The following is an 18,675-nucleotide window of genomic DNA, read 5'->3' as shown; positions in this document are numbered from 1 at the left end:
GACAGGCTGGCAGCAGTGGCACCTTTGCAGAAGTTCGTTGTTTCGCGATTGAAGAGGTTATCCGCCGTGTTTAGCGATGGACAGGCGAACAGCTGGCACGAACACGACGTTGTCAGGCGCCGGTGATAGCTAGGCACTTCAATTCCTGTCCGGCTATGACTTGACAATACTTTCAAGGCCCCAGTTAATGCAGGGTTTCACCTGGCATCCCAGTTCGACGGGGGAGGCACGAAGGGTTTCATTAGTTCACTCAGTCAAGGTCAGTTTCCAACGACGTCACCAATAATTAAGATAATTACACCCGAGCATCACTGAAAGGGCGCGGCCATGCTGCCGCCCCATCGGCACTGCCCGGTAGGCTTAGGCCTAATCTCGCTAATTCTCGCCCGCCGTGCCGAGAAAAAGCGGGTGGCCTTATCTTTTGTCTTCCTTCGCACGTGTACCATCTGACGCTACAGCAAAAACCTTTGTTTCTTTTTCTTTTTTTTTTAGGCGGCGATCGCATTGTTTCACCTAGGTTTTAGGCTCTCGCTCGACTGACTTTTTTCAGGCTGCTGCATGCAAATGCAATGTCACCTGTTCACCCCGATAGGAGAGACGGCAACGGAATAAGGCTGGCTACCGATAAAATCGCTTCACTTGACCGGGTGCCCTGGGTCGTTACCGTAATATCACAAGAGCATGAACAGCGAAGGAAAGCACATTGCGGATACTGCGAATATCGCGAATATTGCCAGAGCACCCCCCCCCCCCCCAAATTTTCTGAGCGCCGCATCTCCCCTCTCTCCCTCACTCCTTTCGCCTTTTTTTTCGCCGATGCTATTCCCATCGCATTCATATATAAAAAAAATCGCTGTGGCTTAGCTTGGTTAAGCCCGGTAATTGCGAAAGCAATATCCGTACCTAGGCCATGGTTCAGCTGGTAGTGTAGCTGGTGGTGGTGCTTGTGGTTAGACTTGTGGTGATGTATCGGTTATGCAATCCAATCCAATTCAATGCAATCCAATCTAATCTTATCTAATCCAATACCATGCAATCTAATCCACGCCGCACGCGGCGGGCGCAGGAGTCAGGCAGCAGCCACCACGCGCGGCCTCGCCTCGCGATGGCACAAGTTGGAGCCCTGCTCTTGCAGCTGTGACGTCACACCGCTAGGCGCGCCGCTCAAGGTCAATGGTAGCTACCACGGCCTAATAGTACGCGGAACTTATTGCTGAGAAGAATCACACCTCTTCGCTACCGCACGAAGTATGGCACTCCTTTTAACTGTAGTCACAGTTCGTACCTTTTCACGTCAGCCTACTTTTTCATCCTTTGCGTTGTCCTCATATGATCATGAACTATTACGGAAATAAAGAGTGGTTTTTTTAAGCGCCTCTGCGGCCGGGCGCAGGTTCACACGCATGAAGTATTTTTGACAAATGCCATTCATTCGCAGTTACTGACTGTTATTGAGCAGAAGCTCTTGTGTTTTAAATCACATGAAAGTATTTAAAACTGCCGCGACTTTTCGTTCTTTACGCATGTTCTTTATGAACCAAGTCCTCACAATCCTGTGTACACTCGTATTTTTATGTAGATATTAGAGTGAACGAAACGACGGACCGTCCGGCTTTATTAGAGCAATTAAAAGTATTTTAACTCTACGGACTACGATACTGTTTGGGCGCAGGCTTTCTTTCACTTTTTTTACCGGCGGCGAATAACACCCCCGAAAAATATTTCTGGCTACCTCTTGCACTCTTGCCACGGCCTTGGACTGCACGCTTCCCATGCTTTTGAGGGAGCTATAACCAGGTCTGCTGGAGGCAGATCTTTCGCGCAATACCAAATTATGTGATCCAGCGTTGCTAGTTCGCTGCAACGCTGGCAGTAAGGATTTCCCAGATCAGAAATATATTTGCACTGACCCACGAATGTGGCAGCGACCGCGTCTGCAGTCGCCTCCCCGCGGTGGCTTGACCTCGGCCTATCGACGAATGCGGGGGAGGCAGACTCGCCCCAAGATCTCTGTAATAACTCGCAATGGCCTGGTAGCTGTCCAGCGTCTCACTTCGCAAGGCCCGCGCGTCGGAGTCCTCCTCACCAGCACGGTTGACAAAACCTCGAGCGTATTGGTGAGCGACCCCGTTCACGGGGACCACTGCATGAGCCGGGACCTAAACCAGGCCAATTACTTTCTTGCCTTTTGACATCGTGGTACTCGGTGGCGGAGATTCGCCCTCGCGCTAAGTTGCGGAGGACCGTCTTGGAATCGCAAAGAATGGTGCTGGCGCCTTCCTGAGTAATTCCCAGCGTTGTAGTATCCTCTTCAGCCATCCAAACTCTGCTCGCGTAACTGCCGAGGCTGCTACCTTTTGGGAAGCGCTCACAGCGGAGTCGTTTTAAAACCTCTTGGTAGTCTACATTACGCTGCATCCACAAACACGGTGCTTCCATCCCCCCGAGTATTTTTCTCTGAGCAGCTGTGCCTTGGGCCTCTCCGTCCATCGTGACGACCCACCAGCACATTCTTACCCGATGGGCACTAAACCTCCCTTGGATGTCCTGAGGACATCCTAAAAATCCGCAGGACGTCCCTGGGACTTTCAGTGCCCACTGGGCAGGGAGTGGTCCGACTATAATGCATTGACGGATTTCTACCGGCAAAACTACCCGGTCGAGGGACTTTCCGCCCCTAATACCCTCAGGCTTCGTGGAGTCCCGCTTACGTCGTCCGGAGCCTCTGCTCCTGCGACGTCAGCTGATGGTTTGGTTTATTGGGGTTTAACGTCCCAAAGCGACTGAGGCTATGAGGGACGCCGTAGTGAAGGGCTCCGGAAATTTCGACCACCTGGGGTTCTTTAACGTGCACTTACATCGCACAGCACACGGGCCTCTAGAATTTCACCTTCGCTTCCATGAGTTACTCTATGGTATTGTGCACCCGCGGTGCCGCAGTGGAGGTCTCCTGAATAATTTCGACCAACTATGGATTTTTAACGTGCACTAACATCGCACAGCACTCGGGCGCCTTCGCATTTCGCTTCCATTGAGACGCGGCCGCAGCGGTCGGGTTCGCACCCGGGTACTGCGGCTCAGTGGCGGGCGCCTCTGGTAGTAAGGTGTCTAGGCTTTGGCGAGGTGAAGGTGAGCGTAATAAAGGATGCGCTGGTGGTGGTGGTGAAAACATTTATTCAGAACGGACAGGAGGTGTTTGGATCAGCCGGTAAGGGACCGATCCTTACAAACACTAGGTGGAGGTCCCTAGTTTCCGACCCCAGTGGCGGTCGGTTTTTTATGACAACCGAGTCACCGCGGCGGGTGTAAACCAGTCACTGACAAAGGCGTTCCAAACAGAGGACACGTAAACTGCGCTCGGCCTTCCTGCGCATGTGCAGCTCCTCGGCACTTCATAGCAGCATGTATCAGATTTAATGCAAAGGCGCAGGTTTGCGCAATTGGCGCAGCATTCCCACCACTGACTTTTATGCCTAGCATATTGCAACCACTCAGTTCAGCCCTTGGGCGCGGCCGGGCAGCCACCAAACCACGTGACGTGACGTCACGACAGCCGGAGGAAAAGCTGGGCCCCAATTCGCGCGGTCGCGCGCGGCCACAGCCACCACCTGACTCCCACTGAAACAAAAAAACAAAAGAAAAAATAACACAAAAAAAGAAGAGAAAATAAAAAAAAAATAGAAAGTAAAAAAGAAAAGAAAATATAAAAATTTAAAAAAGAAAAAATTAAAAAAGAAAAAAAACGGCTAAGCATGGTGGCGGTTGCCACCGCCCCGTTTCAAAGGGGGCGCTCCTATCAATCCATCCATACGTCACGGAGGAAAAGCTGCTGAGAAAATCGAGTGCCGCCAAGCAATACTAGAGTCCCTCAAGACTGGCAATACCTCGCGCAAAAAGACAGCGCAATATGCAACGCATTCTTGGCTTAACCAAGCTAAGCCTGGGCCTTTTTTTGTTTGCCCACTGCAAGTAAACCATTAGATTTAGCTCTGCTTTTCTATCGCACTTTAATATATATATATATATATATATATATATATATATATATATATATATATATATATATATATATATATATATATATAAATTACGACTGCTACCACGGTAACAGCGGCAGTGACATCACGCCCACAATTGTGTGCCTCGATGGGGTTATGAGTCACCCTATAGTCAACAACCAGCAAAATAACAGTTGCCTATATTGATGACAGAAATAAATAATATTGTTTCAGTGATATACAAGTGCTCTAAAGCACTCTAATGCTTTAAACTGGCTGTGTATGCGATTTCGACGCTGGTGACAGTCCCTCTCAAGTAAGTCAATGTGCGAGGGTTTGCACAAAGCCGCTTACCAAGCGGAAAGAAACGATCCTATGCCCAAAAAAATAGAATTTTAAAACGTTTTGCTACGTTTATCAGCAGCACAGCTGGGCTTACGTTTACGTTCACGAGGAGCTTTCGATTGCCGCAACCATGGCCAATTTCAGCGCAGCAGACTGCGCATGGAAGCTTATGCAATCGTTGCCCTGGTTACTGACGCGCGGCCACTCGCTTCTGGGCTGTGGATGCCCGACTGCAAATCGCTTCTGACTGAGCGAATTAACAATGGCACTCGTTCATTCAAATTACTCGGCATTTTTCCTTACTAAGATGCACATAATTTAGACGAAGCCAATTCGTCAGTTCGAATGAACAAAAAGCTCGATTCGGGCGAGTTCGAATTTTCGATATTCTAATTTGAGTTCTGTTAATGCAAACAAGGAAAATATTGGATGAAAGTACTGTGAACGTTGAGCTCCACCTACTAACAACACACTTTGCTCCTTGAAATCAACCAAGCTGTACACTTTCCATATGCAGCTAATGTCTGTTGTTTAAAAGCTTAAACGGAAAAAGAACATTTCACAAGGCCACTTTAAAAGGGGTGCTGAGGTGTAGACAGTACAGGTGTTCACAGTTAAGCATTCATGTTTATTGAATAAAAAAGAAATAAAACAAAAACAAGCCAGCGATAATGGAGTTATTTCGGCTTTGTCTCCTGATCAGTGACACAACGCACAAAGATGACGTCGGGCGGTTTGTTATCAATCTCGCCCTGTTCGTAGAGATATGAAGAACCAATGGACAACAGCGAGCCATCATGGCTAAAGGCCAGGGATGCTATGCTCGATGGGTACTTGTGGAACTGACAGAGACGCTTCTTGTTGAAGCCGTCCCAGATGTTCACGTGGCCGTCACTATCGCGATCACAACTGCACCCGTAACGAAGAGGGCCGACCGCGGTTGGCGTTGTGCATGAGGTCCTCTCGGGCTGTAGGTCGTACGGGGCCAATTGGACATTTCAAATGGAACCAAGTGGACATTCCCATTGGTTCCAATTGGATTTCCCAATTGGAACCAATTGGTTCCAGTGGTGTTTTTGGACTCCCAACCAATTGGACTAGCCAATTGGACCCATTAGGCCAGGCAGTTATTTCACCCAGAAAATATTCACAAATGATGTTATGTTCATTGAGAGAGGTAGCTAAATGTTTGTGAATGATATGCTCTAGAATCTTGGACAAATATTTCTACAACTGAATATATTATAATATGCAAAAGGAAAACCCATTTATGAGGACTGCAGGGAGATGTTGTGCCTAGTGCCAATCAACATTGTTCTACGCAATTGAGATTAACATGTTTTTATGGAAATCAAAGTCAACAGGCACAAATACATCACACGCAAGCAACATTCAGGGACTAGTAGCATATATCAGCTCAATATGTACATCCAGATAACATACTTCTGCTCCAACTTATATACCCCATTTGTGAGGCTCTCATGCTGGGGCCAGTGGCGCTCGCCCACTGAGCGCAGTTATTTAATTTAATTTCAGCTGCAGTAGTGGTGCATATGATGAGTACAATTTAGTAGGTTAAGCTGCTGATAGCTCTTATTATAGGAACCATATTGGTTATACCTTGTTTGTCAAAAATGCAAACATTCATTGGAAGAATTGGGTGCAGTTGGGTGGTCCAATTGGATGTAATGGGTAAGACCAATTGGGCCCACCAATTGGAAACCTAAATGGTCCATTTGGATTTGGAATGGTCCATTTGGAAATGGTCCAATTAGACCATGGTCCAATTGGACAGTCCAATTGGACCATCCAATTGGAACACCATTCCAATTGGAATCAGTTGGAAACTCAACTAGTCCAATTGTGAAAGACATGAGAGCGCAAAACGGGGACACGGACGAGGAAGGGAACAGGACGAGCAGCGCTCGTCCTGTTCCCTTCCTCGTCCGTGTCCCCGTTTTGCGCTCTCATGTCTTTCACGAATATGCACCAACAAGCCCAGTTTCAAGTACTTCTTAGTCCAATTGTAACCATTTGGAACCAGTTGGAAATCCAATGGTTTTTTTTTTGACTGGGTGACGTCGTCCTGGAGGTCCTCCTTACTCGGGCTGCAGGTCGTACGGAGACAGGCGACCGCTGGAGGTGTCGCCTATCGCTACAGGAGCCTTAACAAAGACCGCTCGTGGTTGGCGTTGTCCAGGATGTCCTCCTTGCTCGGGCTGTAGGTCGTAGAGGGAAGGGCAACCGCTGGAAGTGTCGATCGCCTGTCGCTACAGGACCCTTAACAAAGACCGCTCGTGGTTGGCGTTGTCCAGGATGTCCTCCTTGCTCGGGCTGTTGGTCGTAGAGGGAAGGGCGAACGCCGGGCGTGTCGCGTTTCGCTGAAGTCGCCGCTAAGAACAGACCTGCGCATTGGACTCCGACGTGGAAGTACAGCAGCGGGTAGGGACAATTGCAGCAACATGTGGCATCAGCAGGGTCGCTGTCGGCTTCAACCTGCAAGTGTTGATGACGCTTGGGGATGGACTCCACCGTCAAGGCACAAGGGGAAAAGCGGCCCCGTCGCCGCAGCCGAATGTGTAGGCAATGGTGACTGCGGCGAGACGATGATCGTGTTCTGATCAGAGAAAGCAAGGTGACAGCGTTCGGAATTACAGGAGCGCCAGCCACGGGCGAAAGGCGACGGGCTAGGCGGTAGCCATGTTGCTGCAGCTGAAAGGCTGGAGTCTGCAGGCCCCTGGAAACTATAGCTCCGACTGCTGGCAATGAAACTATAGAGCTGCGCTGCAGGGCCGTTGGTCGGAGGTCGCAGGAACAACACATCGTTCGTTTTGCCTCTGTGCCCTCGAATCCGATATGAACGCAGTGCCGTTCATCTAATGGTAGACTTCTTAGTCCTCGTAGCGTGCCGTGTTCATTTCCTGTGTGTTGAAGAAGTTCACTGCTGTCAAGAAAACCGGGACGAAAATTATATGAACTGATCAGAGGGGGAAATTGAAATCAAGCCAAAATGGACATCGCTACAAATTATTAACTTCTACAGGAACTGTTAAAAAATTTAGAGGACGCTTGAGCTTCGCCTTTGAGAGTAGAACGCGACAGCGTGTTGCAGGCTGCAGCGCTGTCAGGGGGTCCACGCAACGCCATCGCCCGATCGGCGCGACGCCTTGACCGCTGGACACATCAAAAATTTGTTTTTTTTTTTTTCAGGAAAGAATTGGTGCAGTAACAGTCTCACTTATCTTGGTGGACACCCGAACCGCGCATGATACCATTTTTTTTAAGCAGTCGCCGATTATAGGTCGCCGTTTTGAATCCCTGTCTCGAGCTATTTTCTCCACCACTCCAACCTTCCTGTCTATATTTATTAACTAAAGAGGCTGCTTGGGGTTGTTGGTCAGTGATCATGGTTAAAGAATGCACCGCGAAAACATAAGGACAAACGAAGTGGACAGCACCAGTCCTGTCCACTTCTTCGTTTGTCCTTGTCTTTTCGCGCTGCATTCTATAACTATATTTATTGGTCCATTCTATCTATTTTTGTTAGGCCTAACATGTGTAACTGAACCACGCGAACGCGTTTTTTTTCCCTTACCGAAATCACGTCTTTTGCTTACAGCCTTCCTAAGCCTTCCAAGTCCCGATTGTTTGCTGACCAGCCCACGTGGTTTATGTGGAAAATGCCTGGACAAACGTGACGACTTCCTAACTGTTGGCGTGAGCCATGCCCCATGCAAGTCCTTCGTTCTCACCACACAATATGCTTTTAAGGCATCACTGGCAAGCGGGTGCATGTGGATTTCAGCTTGGCGGGTCCGAAGTTGACTGAGCATCAAAGTCATGCAGCTGCGGGCACTGTTCTCACAGTTCACAGGAATGCGTCCTCTTTTGGGAACTGTTGTGGCCGAGCTACACTCAGGCAGGCCGGCAAACAAGTGACGCATGCGTCGTCTCATAAGGGCCGCAACAGTGAACTCGGTAAAAATCTCTGTTCGCAGCACAGGTTCGTATTCGTCATGCTACAACTGGTGTAAACCCCTCCAAGTAGGGTCCGTTGCGAGATATGCGCCTTGGATGGCGCTACAGGCAAACCGGAGACACAAACCACACACTTAGTTTGCAATAGTATATGCACTTGGTTTTATTTTCCCCTTTGCATTCAACAATTCCTCATATAAACAGTGCGGCTCGACAGAACAGAAGGGAAAGCACCGATAGGGCGCCGCTTAAATTGCCTTCCCGTGGAAAAGGCACGCGGAACAATAGGAAGTGAACCCGACACTTCCGCCGCCGTAGCGCCGCACGTGGTGGGCGCGAACATCACGCACAGGCCGGCAGTTCTCCCTAAGCATGAGAGAAAGATACGCCGCACAACGCCATGAGGAGTTCCGGCAAAATCCTAATCAGAGAGTAAACTTGGTCCGAGAAAAAAAAAAATTTCCTGGGACCGACCAGTGAGGAAAATGGCTCGCCTTTCCTCCTTAATTTGCAAGGGTACACCCTTGCCATTTCTTCAGCCGCGAGTGAAAAATTTGCGACCGCCTCTAGAAAGCAACGACTGTCAAAGTGAACAAAGAAGAGTGGGCCACAAGCCAGGATGTGAAACTTGCATGCTTTACGAGCACATGCTTCACATGAAAGTGCGTCACACGAACATCGAACTCCAGAGTCAAAAATTAGCACTGCGTACTGTGCCGGGTGAATTGGCCAAATCCAGGAGTAATAATGAACTTCCTCAGCCTTTCTTAACTGATTAACAGGTAGCATCATTTCCAAAAACGTAGCACACTCTATACCCCCTCTCATTGCATGTGCTACATCTCAAAAAGCTTGGCAAACAGCTGTATATGATTCTAATTTTTTTCAGCTCTCAGCCAAACCAGCAAAGCAACAGAAAAATGATTGACAATATGCTACCAAAAGAGACCAATACATTTAAACATTTTAACTGCTTGTAATATTACTGCTTGCAGCACCCACTGCTGGCACCAGGCTCGTCAAATTACTCCCATCGGTAGTAAGAGAGTAATTACCCATTAGCATTCACCATTAGCATTTGTAGCCATACTGCTACAAAGGAAAGCTATACAGCTTCCCAAGAAACTACGTAGTTAAAGAAAAATTTATTCTGGACTGGGGTTCAAACGCATGATCACTGCCTCACCGAAGCAGTCACTCTACCAACAGAGCTAACCAGGTATGGCTAGCATATTATAGGGCAAGAGCGAACTGATCAACAAATGTAGAAGCTTTATAGCTTTCCTTTGTAGCCTCATAGCTGCACTTGGTGGATACTAATGAGCAATAGGGAGTCTATTACAAACTTACTCCACCTTGGGAGATTCCCCTGAAACACTTGACCTACTCCCATAGGTGCAGCAGTGAACTGTTTTCAGTTGGAAAGGTACTCAAAACAGTCTAAGCACTGTACACAACAAAGAAAGATGAAACCTGGTGCCCACCTATGGCCAAGTGCCTTACAGCCAAGCACAGCAAGAAGCAGGCAGAACAGAATGTCACAGAGAAAGTAATTGAGAAGCATTGTTCCTGAAACTTCTCCTGTAAAGCCACACATAAGGCCTGGCCTAGGCATATGTAAACAGTGCGCAGAACAGAACATCCAGTAGTTTTTCTTGCAATTTTGGCCGGCATTGTTACTGCAAATTAAATCTACTAGCAATATGTACTTGACTGAAGCCCACTGCTCCATCTGTATCTTTTTATTTTAATTGAATTTTCATCCGCCGTGCCCATCATTAGATAATTCTGCAGTGAAGGTTCACCAACCAGCAGCAACTGGAGCTTTTCCGCAGTTTATTCAGTTTATTTTCTTCAGCCAATGAGGCTGCCACCACATGCTAGTGAATGCTAATGTACAACGGATCAGCACAAAAATGCTGATCTACTGAACAATCAGTACCAGCTCTTTATAATACCAGGCTAAAGCATAAAACAGCAGCATCAGCATGTTCCCCTGAGAGAATATAGATGTCATAGCAGCAGCAGAGTGTGCCTAGTTACTGGTGGAGTGCACCCACAAAAGAAGAAAATGTGTTCATATATACCTGCTACACTGCAAACATACTTATGTAGAGCTATGCATTCGACTGCAGAAAAACAGAAAAAGGTCTTCCAATGCAACGGAACTGCACCTCCAAATAAAGTGCGGCCAAGAGGATGCTCTGGCAAACTCTCTCAACGCACATCACAACATTTGATAACATCGATTGCTCGAATGTCCGACCTGAACATAACCCTCTTCACAAAGCATTGATGGATGCGAGGGCTGCTTCAACCGTTACAAAATAGTTTTTGTTTTGTTAGTATGCTGCATTGCCACTCTGAACAGTTTCACAAAATTTTATAGACTTAGCCTAATTACAGCTTGTGTGTGCATCACAAAAGCATGCGCACATTCTAGTTAAACCGCAATGGGTGCAGTGGTAAGGATGTTTCCATTTTCGCACAAAACATCTTTTCCACAACTTCTAAGCAGCAAGGAGAATCTAATTAAGTGCAGCCTCCTTGAAGTGATGAGTGCACGTCCTGTGAATGCGTATTGCACTAATTAGAAAGAACAGCAGTGCTTAAAACAACACACCTAGACGGTGCACAAACTTGGCACAATTTAAATGAAGCCAAACAACAAGACCGCCCGATGGCCCTAGGACCTCCTAGGATCTCCCTAGGACGTCCTGAAGACATCCTGAACATCCGCAGGACATCCAGTGGAGTTCCAATGCCCATTGGGTGATTACGAGATGGCACTGCTGGTTTAATTTGTTTTCTCCTGGTACCAAGAACAAAGCTGGCCACTGGATCTCCCTACGACGTCTTGAAGACATCCTGAACATCCGCAGGACATCCAGGGGAGTTTCAATGCCCATTGGGTGATTACGAGATGGCACTGCTGGTTTAATTTGTATTCTCCTGGTACCAAAAACAAAGTTGAGAAAGCAGTGCACACATAGCCAGCCTGAGAGCATCCTCAAGAGTGTCGCTAAAGACAGCAGAAAACAAAGCTAACACAACTGCAACACGTGTGGCACGTGCATAAGAAGCAAGACAGCAAAAGTACACACTAAACATAAGTATGCCTATATGGGAGTAAAAAGAGAGTACCGTATTTTCCGGTGTATAAGACGCACCCTTGTATAAGACGCACTTGCCATATATGCAAGCTGTCACTGGAAAAGTTCGTATATAAGACGCACCCGTGTATAAGACGCACCCCAGTTTACCCAGTTAGGCCAGTGAGGCTTAATTAAATACGCTTGCGCGACTATCGCGAAATGCACCGTACCTGTGAGCAATTCTTAAGCAACGCTAAGTGATCGAAAAAGGCAACACTCATGCCATACTCGTCCACGTTCTAGCAAAAAAGAACGGAAAAACGATACAGCTCCCCATATGTCCATAACATTTTATTCTACTTGAAACCTTCGAAGTCTTCATCTTCAGATGCGCTATCAAAAGGTTCACCCATTTCTGGAAGCAACTCGGCTGAAACATGCACTACGTACACGGAGCAAAAAAAAGTTGCAAAGGGTGACTAAAAAAGAACGCCGGCTTGTCTTGACAATGGCGAGAAGCGCGATTGTCACCATCTTTTGGCGCTTCTCATTACTTTTGCTTGGGGCCTCCGAAACAGCCGCGCGTTTGTGATCCCGGAAGTCGTCATCCCCGCCGTTTCATAATATAGATCACCTAGAATGTCGCGCACGGCGGTCCCGGTATTGAAGTATTAACCGTGTTACAACCGCGTTATTGGTAGTGATATTTTTTAGGTGCAAAAAGCTTGAGCATGAACTGGAGTAATCGATGAACGCGCAAAAAAAGATGAAAAATTCTCATATAAGACGCACCCTTGTATAGGACGCACCAGCAAAATTTTCGAAAAAAAGCCGCGTCTTATACACCGGAAAATACGGTAAGTTATCCTCTACACTCCCTTATATAAAAGGGTGTGCGCTAGAGGACAGTTTACACCCTATTTACTCCTTTCCGTTTAGAGTGTAAATGCAGGTGGTAGCTCTCAGGGGGATAAGCTCTCAAAATCAGACATGCAGCCTTCGTTAAAAATGGTGATGGTCCGACAGCTACTGCTATGCTGGCTTCCCGCATGAAGCTATCTGTGCAGATTTGTCTTGTGTGGACAAGAGGCAGACAATAACGCCGCCACTTCCAGTTCCTTTTTGACACTGTAGACACATTGAGAGAGGGTCAACTAACATAACTAGTTAAAGGAAACAACAAAATGCAGTCAGCAATCTCCAAGGGATGAAATCTGTGCTGATGAAAGCAGCGTAAAAGCGTTCAATGGGACCTTTCCTGAGGTGCCTTCAAGGTTACGAGAATGCACCCGATCTGCTTGTCCTCTCATGGCACAGGGAAACCTAACAGGTATCACACATCAAGTATGTCTACCATATCTGGAATAAAAACAGTCAGCAAGATAGTAAAAAGCAACATGGCAGAGCCGCTCAGATTATGCCACACAACGCTGCATTCACAGCTTTGGGTTACTGTCACTACACATTAGGCCTGCTGCTTGTTAAAAAAAAAACGTTCTGCAGTTTGAAACACCACACGCCTTAGATCTGCTCCTTCAAAGAAACACGTACGTGATAAGCTAAATTTTTTTCGTGACACGTCTTCCCTGGGCTTCTTGAGTGGCAGATACGATATGCAATGTCTACATATACTTGGTCCTTGACTGCTTCCGAGAAAACAAGAGAAAAAAAATATATACGCGACGCATGTGCACCTTCGTTTCATGTGCTCCCACCCCAGATGCACAGCTGGGCTCGATTCTGGCTACATACCGAGTTTTTCGAATCCCGCCAAAAATATGAAGCCAAGTGATGCGGGATTTCAAGACTGTTTAGCAGACAGCTGTTTCTAAATTTGGTGAATTCGGAGGCAGGATTCGGTGTTTTTCTGCTGCTGCCTCCCTGCGGTCACCAGCGTGGGTGCACTTTTCCGAGTGTCTCCCGTGTGTCTGCGTGTGGTGTCGCGTTTCGGCATGTGCAACTTGGTTTTGGTCCCATCGAGTGCAAAGCTGCAAGGTGATGGCCTGAAAGGCGGCGCTGCTCTGCTATGCCCCAGAGCACGCCAAAATTACCTCCTCGCCCCTTCCCCTGCCAACCCTCTCATGCGCCGCTCTTCTAATGACAAACTGCCTTCTTGAGGGGAATACAAACGACATTGTGATCTAGAGAAGTATAATAATGAGCCGTACGCTTAGATAGGCCTATTCGCCCACCGACCAGGGAAATGTCACAACAACGTATCCATCGGTGGTGGAGGGACTGACTCACTCAACTGCAATGGTCCCACGCGGCATCTCTAACAAATGAACAAAAAAAAAGTCTATACCTCACATTTCAGCGCGCAAAAAAAAATGCTATGGGTGCAAGCACTTCTCGCTGTCTGAGAAGTAGATAAAACTCTTGGTTAAGCTAACAACGCACCTCAGGCCTCGTACAGTTCCCCTGTCTTTCCTCTGCCGAGGATGATTAGTATGCTTGCTTGGAGTGCGCCTGTTCTTGATGCATCGGCGAGCGAACTTGAGACCGCTTGCGCCGACGCTTCGCTCTCGTCGCCAGCACAAGGCTTTTGTTTAGCTTCTATGCAGTGAGGACCCTTGCATACGTCTGGAAGTAGTAGCTGCCCTAGCAGTGGCAAAGCAGAGGGAGAGAGGGAAAAGCGAGAACAGTCGAGAAGCAACCCAGGAGAGGCACGTAGCCTGTAACAAGAGAAACATTTCTTCAAAGACTCGGAAACAATGCGACAGCCACTCCTCTGCCAGTCCTCCGTTTTGCGGCGGCGCTGGTTTCTAGATGATGCGATGGTACACGGTGACGATGTCTTGACTAAAACAAGAGTTTAAGAGGTTTAAAAAACTAAAATGTATACAAGGTACCTACAATGACGACAATGAGATGGAGAGAAGAAAGACAACAAAGGGAAGAAAATGCTGAACGGGGGCAATGACACAACTGCAATGGCACCGGCAAAGCCATGGCTTTTGCACAGACTGGGAACCTGCCCGGATTTAGAAAAAAGAAACAAAGAAAAAGGGAAGAAAGCTCGCACACTCGCGTGCGTCGCATACACATAACGAAGTGACGCACTGTTTTTTTCACCTCAGTCCATATGGATAAAGGCACGCTTGACACAGCTGCAAAGGTTGTGTTTGTAGGAGTGTTAAGAGAAGATCAAATGAGGATGGGGGCAAAAGACCAGAAAGGAAAAGAAAGCAAGCTGTACCCTTGAAAATGTGTGTACCACAGGCAAGCCTGTTTGCCGAGAAAAAAAAACACTTCCCAAGTGCATTGGGAGGGCAGTGGCTTCTTTTTGCTTCTTTTTTTTCCCCTGGAGTCTTTTTGCCCGTCAAAAGCAGTCTGCGTATAGCCTCACCGGCAACAAACGAGCACCACTGCCGTCACATGACGCCATCTAGTGGCAACTGCCGCACACAGTCACACTTCACCACTTGGCACAGTGCAAACGAAGCAAATCTAAGATGCGCGTCCTTGCCGCCGTCACTACAAAGGATCGGCCGTGGTGAAGAGGGATGCCGGCGGTGTCGTCGTCGTCGGGCTCTGCGCGGGGCTAGGGGCTGCCGTCTCCAAGACTGAGGTGTCAAGAACGACAAGTTCGACGGCTCCGCGGGCGTCGCGGAGCAGTTCGACGGCCTGCTGGTGCGAAAGTCCTTCGAGCGAGTGGCCGTTGACGGACAGAATGGCGTGGCCGCGACGCAGGCGGCCGTCGCGGGCTGCGGCGCCTTCTTCGAAGACTGCCTTCACGTAAATGGGGAGGTCGCCGTGTGGTGACCCTGCACCGCCCACGATGCTGAATCCCAGGCCTTCTGAGCCTCGCTCCAGGGTCACAGTCACGGGTCCGTTAGCAGTGCTGGATGGAAAAGGGTGAAAAAGCACAAAGCATGAGCTGGGTTATTTGAACTGTACTACCAGGTGAGCTTAGATATCTTTGTGGAAATGTAACCACCCTGCTAAACTTCATGCTGCATTTACTATGCTTTGCATTTGAAGAATGGATTTCTACTTCACCGAATAAATTACAGTAGAACCCCCTGTATTAAACTAGGTTATAGTAAAAGCTCGGATATAGTAAAGTGAAGCTGCGGTCCCATTTTGCCTTCCATAGAACCCCACTATAGTAAACTAGGTTATAGGAAAAGCTTGGATATAGTAAAGTGAAGCTGCAGTCCCATTTCACCTTCAATAGAACCCCACTATAGTAAACTAGGTTATAGTAAAAGCTCGGATATAGTAAGTGAAGCTGCGGTCCCATTTCACCTTCAATAGAATTCCACTATAGTAAACTAGGTTATAGTAAAAGCTCGGATATAGTAAAGTGAAGCTGCAGTCCCATTTCACCTTCAATAGAACCCCACTATAGTAAACTAGGTTATAGTAAAAGCTCGGATATAGTAAAGTGAAGCTGCGGTCCCATTTCACCTTCCATAGAACCTCACTATAGTAAACTAGGTTATAGTAAAAACTCGGATATAGTGAAGTGAAGTTGCGGTTCCATTTTGCCTTCAATAGAACCCCACTATAGTAAACTAGGTTATAGTAAAAACTCGGATATAGTGAAGTGAAGTTGCGGTCACATTTTGCCTTCAATAGAACCCCACTATAGTAATCTAGGTTATAGTAAAAAGTTGGATACAGTAAAGTGAAGCTGCGGTCCCATTTCGCCATTCATAGACTGTACATTTTTTTTGGTTATAGTAAAGCTTTTTTTTTTTCAAAGAAATTGCTACAGTAAAAAGCGTCTGCTCATGGTAATGTACTTCCCGTGGAATGATAACATCGCCAAAGACGCGAAGTCTAGGATCACGAGGCAAATAGATACCCAATGCACTCTTTGAAGTGGCTTCACCACTGAGCTCAGCAGTCGCAAGGAAAAGCCAACTTTTCGAAGACCTTGAAGCCGTGAGACAAAGTGCGCGGTGCGCACGGAATTAGTAAAGCAGGCTATGAACGTGGAAAGAAGGTTGCGCGGCTCGTTGAGAAGGGGCAGGTAGAAAAAGTGCAGTGAGGGGTAGAAAAGGGAAGAAATTTGCGTGCATTCGAAACACGGCAACGCGAAGCACGGGGGCGGCAAGAAATGGAGGCACTGGAGAACTGCGTAGGCGGTTTTTCCGCGCTTGACTTCATTGCGCGCGTTTCTTAACTAATGCCTCTTAAATGACTAAAGCCACAAAAGACGATGCAGTGATACGGAAAGGTTTAGTTTTCACATGAAATCAAACTCGCTTTATTTTTGTAGCCACATTGTATTCGTGTAAATACGGTACTTCCACAAGACATAAATGATGTCAAAAACACGATAATATGCGATAACTGATAATAAATAATTATCACATAAAGAGACGATAAGAGCATAATGTAAGGTATTTCTGAGTGTTTATTTCATAAACCAACACTTCGTGCTAAGTAAGCAGCCAGAGAGCATAGTCAGAGCCAATAAGTTCCCTGCCATATTAGGTGTGAAGTATGGCTCACCTTGAGATTCCTTGGCAGCAGGAAAAGAGAGATTCATTATATTCCACAGATATATATTCCAAAATATTTCAAATTCTAGCAGAGGACATTTGAACCTGCCATGTAGAAAAGCTTAGAAACCCTGCTATTGAAACTGAAGAGTGCTTGATCATAACCCAACCAAGGATCCGGATGTCATAACACCCTTCTTCAAGTCTTCATTTAGCTGTTTCATAAAGCTGAAAATAAGCCGAGCACACTCTACCCTCTTCAATGTGCACTCATTTCTTCTGGAGCTTGGACAGGCTTCAACACTTAGGAAACATGTCCCATAGGAACAAAGCTGTATATTACAGGGAAAGAGCTATTCTGAATATTTAGCCTCGCTTTCTAGATCCTGAAGCCGATACGGGCCACTGCAAAAACGGGAACAGCGGCAATTTCGTTATAATAGGGAATCCGTCCAAAATGTGTATGCTGGCCACAGAAGTGCCAACACACATTGCCGGCACACAACATGAATTGTGTCGTCCTCAGTTTACATGGCGGTACGTAGGTACGCCGGTTGGCACGTGAAATTTGTGGGCAAGATCCCCTGCAACTATAGTGAAGTAATAGCCACAACAAATAAGTAGCAGGACAACTTGGAATTCGTTATAATGGCATTTAACTGTGGTCGTACATGGAATTGCAGCCAGTCTTATATTTGAAGTCAAACTTCTTTTTGGCCAGCGAGAGGCGCAAGTAAGGGGGGGGGGACGAATAGGTGGCAATATACAGTACATATTGCGCATTATGACATTCGCAGAGCTTTTTAAGATGTGCTCAGAAAATTTTCACACTCCCTTTTTGAAGCCGTAATTTAAAGAAAAAAAATATGCAAATTGCGTGAGTGAAAACGGTATTTACACAGCGGTATGCGTCTAAGCGACAACTCCTTGGACAAATAGCTGACTTTGAATGGTTGATTAATTAAGTGGTTTGTGAAATGACTGACAGAGATAGAGGAAAAATGTTTAGGTTAACTGACTGGTTGATTAACTGGTTAGCAGGCTGATGAAGTTTCTGATCGTTGGATTGGCTACCAGACTGATTTTGACGGAGAAAAAAGTGGTTTTGATTGACTGGCTGATTGGTTAGTTGATTGGTGGACTGAATAACCCACTGAGATAAAGAAAGAAAAAAGAAATCAGAGGGCACTTTGACGATCTGAAGTGCACGAGGCGAAAGCCTTTTCATGCAACTTTGGCTGCACGGCCGTAGGCACACACGAGGCGGCTATGAGGCAACTTGGACTAGCTAGCCATGACTAATTAGTCATGACCCGTGACTAACTAGTCATCATTGGTTAATGATTTAACTAGTCATGATTGTTTGGTTTGGTTTGGTTTATGGGGTTTAACGTCCCAAAGCGACTAAGGCTATGAGAGACGCCGTAGTGGAGGGCACTGGAAATTTCGACCACCTGGGGTTCTTTAACGTGCATTGACATCGCACAGTACGTGGGCCTCTAGAATTTCTCCTGCAAAGAAATTGAACCGCTGCGGCCGGGATTGAACCCGCGTCTTTCGGGTCAGCAGCCGAGCACCATAACCACTGAGCCACCGCGGCGGGTCTAGTCATGATCGGTTAATGACTTACTAGTCCCGACTAATTAGTTGATGACTGGTCGATCAATAACTAGTCATGATTGGTTAATGACTAACTAGTCATGGCTAACCATTAATGACTAACTAGTAATGACTAACCATTAATGACTAACTATTAATGATTGATCAATGACTAACTAGCCATGACTAATGAGCCATGACTGG

General features: G+C 46.9%; 1 protein-coding gene across 1 annotated transcript in view; it reads right to left on the bottom strand.

Moving 5' to 3' along the window:
* Positions 1-8,459: 8,459 nt before the first annotated feature.
* Positions 8,460-18,675, bottom strand: part of LOC149366394 (inaD-like protein) — a 33,733-nt gene continuing 23,517 nt past the window's right edge. The window contains exon 6 of the mRNA XM_089550480.1: positions 8,460-15,260. Coding sequence (XP_089406606.1) covers positions 14,894-15,260 — 367 coding nt within the window. The 3' untranslated portion in view covers positions 8,460-14,893. The remainder of the gene's footprint in view (positions 15,261-18,675) is intronic.

Source organism: Amblyomma mixtum, chromosome 1 (assembly GCF_055824585.1).
Source record: "Amblyomma mixtum isolate Tamu chromosome 1, ASM5582458v1, whole genome shotgun sequence".
NCBI classification, from domain to species: Eukaryota; Metazoa; Arthropoda; class Arachnida; order Ixodida; family Ixodidae; genus Amblyomma; species Amblyomma mixtum.
This window is presented reverse-complemented; position numbering and strand designations above follow the sequence as displayed.